Source organism: Etheostoma spectabile, chromosome 1, assembly GCF_008692095.1.
Source record: "Etheostoma spectabile isolate EspeVRDwgs_2016 chromosome 1, UIUC_Espe_1.0, whole genome shotgun sequence".
Classification (NCBI taxonomy): Eukaryota; Metazoa; Chordata; class Actinopteri; order Perciformes; family Percidae; genus Etheostoma; species Etheostoma spectabile.
Genome location: NC_045733.1, coordinates 21,647,395 through 21,654,033, shown reverse-complemented (window position 1 = coordinate 21,654,033; position 6,639 = coordinate 21,647,395). Strand labels below are relative to the sequence as shown.

At 46.0% G+C, this 6,639-nt stretch overlaps 1 protein-coding gene across 2 annotated transcripts in view; it reads left to right on the top strand.

Moving 5' to 3' along the window:
- The first annotated feature begins 400 nt into the window (after positions 1–400).
- The window catches only part of cdh8 (cadherin 8), a 119,305-nt gene continuing 113,066 nt past the window's right edge, over positions 401–6,639 (top strand). Inside the window, exons 1-2 of one of the 2 annotated variants that reach the window (XM_032515383.1) lie at positions 401–763; positions 2,838–3,357. In XM_032515383.1, coding sequence (XP_032371274.1) covers positions 3,100–3,357 — 258 coding nt within the window. In that variant the 5' untranslated portion in view covers positions 401–763; positions 2,838–3,099. The remainder of the gene's footprint in view (positions 764–2,837; positions 3,358–6,639) is intronic. The other variant, XM_032515392.1, reaches the window with a different exon arrangement.

Sequence of the window (6,639 nt, the reverse complement as noted above, 5' to 3'; positions counted from 1 at the left end):
CAAACAAACGAACCCTTTCCAACTGTCAGTCAGTTGGAGGGTTATGTGGAACGCAGTACGCCTTGATGGCTTGACTAGTTCTGCTTTCTGTTGTGCCAACAAGGACACAATGTGTGAGTCCATGTGTCCATTGCCTAGTCCTATCAAGTGACAGCGTAAATGAGCAGCATCGGTGTCGATTCACAAACCGCCTTTCTCCATTTCCTTCCGCTAATAACAGAGAGAAGTGAGGGACAAGTTATGCGTCGCAGCCTCGACAAAAAGAAGAGTTAGAATACAGAAGGGGGAGAAAATACAGAAAGGTATGATTTCACCTGCACGCACACACACCTCTATGATATCTACAGCTACAGCATAGCCGGCAATTTGAGACGATAACCTTTGCGCGTCAGTGGCTGGGCAGAGCGGCATGCATTCATTTGTGCGCCTGTTGACCCGGCTCCTCATCAACCCAATGAGCGCCGTGGAGGGGAGGCTCTCTTCGCCGCCGTGCATCTCTCCTCCATCTCCTCCTCACTTTTCCAGTCGGCCAGCAAGACTGTCGGAGCTCCTGCAACTACAACCCCAACACTGTCACTCCGCCTTGACAACCTGCAGGAAGGATTTCTAGCCTCTCCGCGGTTGTTTTTTTTTGTGGCTCATTTCCCGCAACCGCCTCGAATCAAACGCATTGGACTTTCTTTTGCGTATTTTCAAGGAGAGAAAATAAAAATAAAGAAACGGTGAAACGATGCAGCAGCGGGAAAGGATGCAAATTTCCTTAGTAAGTATAACCCGTCACCATGATACGTATGATCTATAAACCCAAACAGGTATTACTGATTACCGTTGGTGTTTTGTCCATTGGTGACTTCTCGTAGCTCCTTTCTCCATCGCGGGAGATCCAGTGCATTTCGCCCCGGCACGGAGCGACAGAGCAAGTCTCCAAAAAAAAAAAAAGGTCTGCAACTTAGGCTACCTTTTTTATCCACATTCCCCTTGCCTCTGTCGCGGTATAAGTCGCAAATCTGCTGCCTGTATATGCTTCATTTTCCGTAAATCGGACTGCCTGTGCGCACCGGTGCCACATCTGATGCACTGAGGAGGACTCACTGGAGACAATATCTCCTCAAAGGGCAAAAACTTCAGTGAGAGGGCGAATGTGGGCAACCGGGGTACGTGCTGCAGACTATCGCAGAGGCGTAAATGGCAAGTAGTTCCATCAAACTTTGTGGGTTAATTCGTGGTTTTATTTTTTTTAGCCCTTGAGACACGCACCCGTGGTGCTGTGGGTGGACTACCGTGGACAGCTCCGCCGCTGCCGGCGCTCGGTCTGCGGCTGTAAGCCGTCTGGACCGGCTGCTCTCCGGCGGGGAGCTGTCCTTCTCCCGTGGTGCTGAAACCGCTTGCTTAGTCATAGTCACGCACCACAGTGACTGAAATTGCAATAAAAATAGAGGATTTTTTTTTTTCTCCAGCCGTTTATGGTGAAATTTTGTATTTTAACAGGTTCATATTCTCCTCTCAAGATGTTTCCCTAGTTTTATTTATTTATTTATTTATTTTAATTAACCAGGTCCTGCATCTTTTAATGTCTGTGTCAGTGCCTATAGTTGGAGAATGTCACAGTAACTGTGATCACTCCACACTCTATGATAGTGCAGTGGGCTCCAGGTGGATTACGTTACAGCTGATTGTCCTTGGAAATGCGTTCCTGGAAGCACACAGCATATCAGTCCAGTGACATACTGTGTGTAGTAAAAGTTTACCAGAGCTAACAGTGACACTGCGGTGCCTAAAAGGCAAGCCATCCGGGGCTGTGGTAACATGTCCACCTGCATCCGTTTTTAGCTGAGGACAAGTCAAAGCCAAGCCTTTGTGTCTGTGTTATTCCTCCTTTGGTTTTGCATTCTGGTGAGCAGTGCACATCCGTGTGTTGTACACTGAAGCGACTGAGCTCTTTAAATGCACATCAAACCTTAAACTGTCTGTTTTTTTAAATTAAAGGCAACATTTATATTAGTCTACATGCTTTTCTTATTTTACAGCAGTGTCCCTGATGTATTTATTTAGCTTATTTCTTTTGTTTTATTGCAGTTTTTCTGTTAATGTTCATGTTCATTAGAAAAAGTCCCAGTGTAATATTACACATTTGATTCAATGACGAAACACCTTCTCTAAATACCTTCACTATGATCTCATCTGGACCACTACGATATCAGTGCAGCGCTGTTGACATTGTAGCGCTCACCTGCAGCCACCCCCCTCTCTCTATCATCTGAAGCTCACACTCTTGCGTGCATTCGTCCATGGAGGTTTAGAGGATTTTTATTGCAGCCTATGACAATATTTCACCCAGAATGTATTGTGGAAACAATAATCACAAGGAACATGTAATTGCTCAAAATCTTTCCAGGATAATCCCCAGAACAACAGATTAAAGCAAGGCAATCTGATGTTGTGGGCTGAATAGCCTCGGAGTACAGACATACCCATTTGTTCTTCCATTGTAGAAGCATGATATGAAAACAAGATTGGACCGAAGGGTCATGACTGCGACGGATATATCATTTGTCATGATGAAGTGGCATATTGCCTTCTTCTACTGAAATGAGAATTTTCATTTTGTTCTTTGAATCATTTCCTAAAACATTTCTGCTTGCCTGAGAAGCCGTTTTTTGATTTTTTTGATTCTTCCCTCTCTCATTCTGTCTGTCTCGTCTGATTTGTTCAAATGTTTGTAATGTCTCTACGCTCTTATCCCTGCCTCCCTCCCTCCTCCTCCCCCACCTCCTCCTGACAACTCCTCCCAAGACTGAAAAGACAACTAACAAACAACTGTGATTGCTCCGTTCTAGGTCTCCCCCTCCGAATAATGCCAAATGGATGCTGCGCCGGGCTCCTCACCCCCTCACCAACTGCTATGGAGGCATGCCAAGCCATGCAAGTGACCTTTATCACGCCATGAATGCAAGCTCCGCCGTTCAAAGAGGACACAAGTAACCTTTTCTTGTTATCTAAGAAGGAGCTGTTGATCTGAAGAGAGAGGCGCTGGAGACGAGAGGCCGAGAGAGAAGAGACTCGTAAAACAATCAGACAAAACAAACACACAACGACAGGATGCCAAAGCGGTCCGAGGAGATGCTGATGGATCTGTGGATGTCCTTGCTGCTGGTGTGGATTACTTGTGTTCCCTGCGTGTCTACGACTCCTATCATAGGCCAGTCCAAAAGTACACAAACTGGTGGGTCCGCAGCGGTGGCGAGCGGTCCTGGCGAAGGACAAAGATTACTGAGCCGCGCCAAGAGAGGATGGGTTTGGAATCAAATGTTTGTGCTGGAAGAATTTTCTGGACCCGATCCAATTCTAGTTGGCAGGGTGAGTGCTGTGATTGTCAGCATTATATTAAGCTCGCTTATCGTGTGGAAACATTAATTCGGCCATTTGAATGCTCCCTCCGAGTTTTTTTTTTTTTTCCCTTCCCATGGGCGGCGGGAGGGTTTTGGTTGTCAAGGGGAAGCAGAGATACGGGGACAAGAGAGAGGGATGTGTATAGGCGGGGGGGAAGAGGGCTGACGAAATGCTTTTGGAAATAATTAAACTCTCATCAAATAATGGCGGCAACATTTTATGCTGTGTTGGATGTCCTTGAAATCCAAGATACTGTGCAGCAGTCACAGATTGTTTCTTCCCATCTTTTTTTAACACACTTGCTATTTCCACACAAAATATAAACATGCATTTTTCATTTTTTTATTTTAATTTCCCATTTCCGCCCACATCCATTTCTTCACGTAAAGACCTGATTAAATTGGAACTGTGCATGACATAAGAGAGTTTTTTTTCTTTCATTTATTTTTTTTTAGTTATGGTCACTTTTTCCATTCTATAATGAACAGAACTGCAGGCTAATCCTGCGGCTCTGGAACCACCTGCTCCCTGGCCTGCGTGGAAGTGTCAGGCAGGTTTTCCAGGAGAGGGAAGGGAAGGCTGCTGGCCAGCCCGGCCAAAGCAGCTTGTTCACAGCTCGTTGCTGGGACTCACCTGGGGAGAGTCAGCCTGGCAGCGAACGCCTGCTTCCCTCCCCCGGAATATCACCCAGCCACTCTGGCACGGACGGGAACGCAGGCCATCGAGCATATTTGATCATGTTCAGTAATAGCTTTTGCAAACAGTGTTGCGGTGCCTAATTTTTGATAATTGGTGGCTATGCCTTTCTTGTTCATTACATATCGCCATTGTAGTGCATTGCAGTATATGTTTTTCAACCCCCTCAGACCTGATAGCACTGATGCAAAAATCTGCTGTGGCCCCTTGTGATCCAAGTACTTTTAACTTCACTTCCTCTTGCTTTTTACTTATTTTATCCCAAGTATTGTCATATGGCTGCATCAATTAACCATTCGCCACCATGTGGGATTTGCACCTGTGTTTTCTAAATACCGTACGAACACAGAAATGCTGTTAAGCGATGCATTAATTTTTCAAGCGAGTCAATTAGGAAGCCTCTGTTGGATTCCGCGGTGGCTGCTCATCACAATGCTGAAACAAACAAGCGCCCACTCCGGGGCCACGGTGACCATCCGTGAGAGTGGAACATAAAGGTTAGATCTCAGCTGTGACAATGGGAGTCCCAAGGAGTTCACATAAGAAGTAGGTATAGTCAGTATGTATGGCTGTCTTACCTGAAAATCTGAAAATAAACACAAGAATATTACATTTTCATGACAACAAACATGGATAAGAGAGTCATAATTTCAAGCTCACACACGCTTTGTATATCAGGCTGTGTGCCTGTGAGGGTGAAATGCTCGTCGCATTGTCAACAGAGGATTGGTGGCACAGAATCAAAGTGTGTTCCCGGTCGTGAAGGAGGCTTTTTCTTAAAGCTTTGCAACAAACGTGACTGTAGCGTAGGTTTGTCATAGATATAGGCCTCTCTCGGTTGAAGGACATGCAGGGATTGGGTGCAGGTTGGGTGGGGGGGGCGCTCTGGATGAAGAAGAACTTGCCTTTTTGCAAGGTGATGATGATGATGATGATGATGGGTAGCGTTCACTGCAAGGTTAAGTGCTCATGACTATGCCTGGCAGAGCTAAGATAAGTCCTATGTGAAACCAAGATGGCACTGTATTGGTCTAAGACTATAAATCTCTCTCTCTCCCTCTCAGTCCCCTTTTCTTTCCCTTCCTCTGTGTTTCTCACGCTTAATTAAAAAATGAATCAAATGGGCGGGAGGTGTGATTCAAATGGGTCACACGGCTCTCTGTGTATTTTGCACAATTTTTCTTCCTCTGCGTGTGAGACTGCCTGTGTCTGCTGTTGTGGGCCCATTATCATGGAGGTCCAGGGCCAAAGATTGGACTCTTTCCATCCCATAGTGTTTTATTTCCGGTGCGCTCTGAGGTTTAATTACACGTGCGTCCCCAGTCTTGTGTCTCCCCTCAACCGCACCACGGCGGGGGAAGGAGAGATGGTGTTTCGAGAGGGATAGAGTGAGATTGTGCCATCAATTTTGAACGGTGTGTCATTCTCGGTGTTCGCTCTCAGAGGAGATGATTAGCATAAAACAAGGCAGGGGAGGAGGGTGAGAGGAGGCGGAGGTGAGGGAGACTGAGACGGACGGCCACAAGGCGTGACAGCACCCTTCCCTTTTGCTGTTCTTCTCCAGCGCGTCGTTTTTCTTGACATTGTGATTCACTGAGCGCCGTGTTCGTCAGCCCCCGTCAGTCCCGTTGGCGTCGGGGAGCAGACATGCAGTACCTGTTAAAGTGAAGCAGAGGAGACAGCTGTGAAAGCTTGTTGCTCGGCTGTAGCTTAAAACGAACACAGCGTTGGAAAGGGATTTTAGGATTACTCATCAGGAGCCAGGGACGGTTCAGAAATAACCCGTCATTAGGAATAGAGTACGCAAATGGAGTGTTAAGGTAGATAGGCTCCAATGTATCGCTCACACTCGGACGGGGCTTGGGGACGTGCGATTGTTCATTGTTGACGATGAGTGGGAGATATCACTTCGAGTGAAGACTCTCATGTAGGCCAGTGCAAGGCAAGCAGAGGTACTTTTAGGTAAAGCAGCTCTTGAGTTACCATTGCACAGCCATGATGGGAAAGTGTAGCCTGGGTTTTAAAATAAAATGGCAGTTCTTTAGTGTTTAAGGTTGCTGTACCCATGTTGACAACCTTTCTTCCCTCTAGCATGAGGCCTATCCGAACCCTAATGCAATCTCAGCCATGTTTCCCCGCCATTATGCTTTTTTGATCAAAACCATTTCAATTATTCAAACAAACAAAGAAGCAGCTCATTTACACCAGGCCATTAAAGACAAAACATCGCCTTAGAACAAAAAGACAAACAGTGGACAAATTGCTGTGTTTGCACCAAATGAGAAATCTGAATTATTTTCTTTGTAGTGTGAGGCAGATTGATGGCAGTTAGCGCCGGGATATCTAATGGCGTTAACTTTTCTCGACTCCTTTACTTCCCGGCGATCATTTAGCATATGGTGTGTCAGGATTGATCATGATGTCTTCCAGTCTGCCGAATTGTTGTGCAGATGTGGTAAATAGACTGATCCCTCATCCTATTGTCCATCGCTTTAATACACCACGACATTGTATATGTGTTTTCCCACAAAGAGAATTGATAATCCACCATTA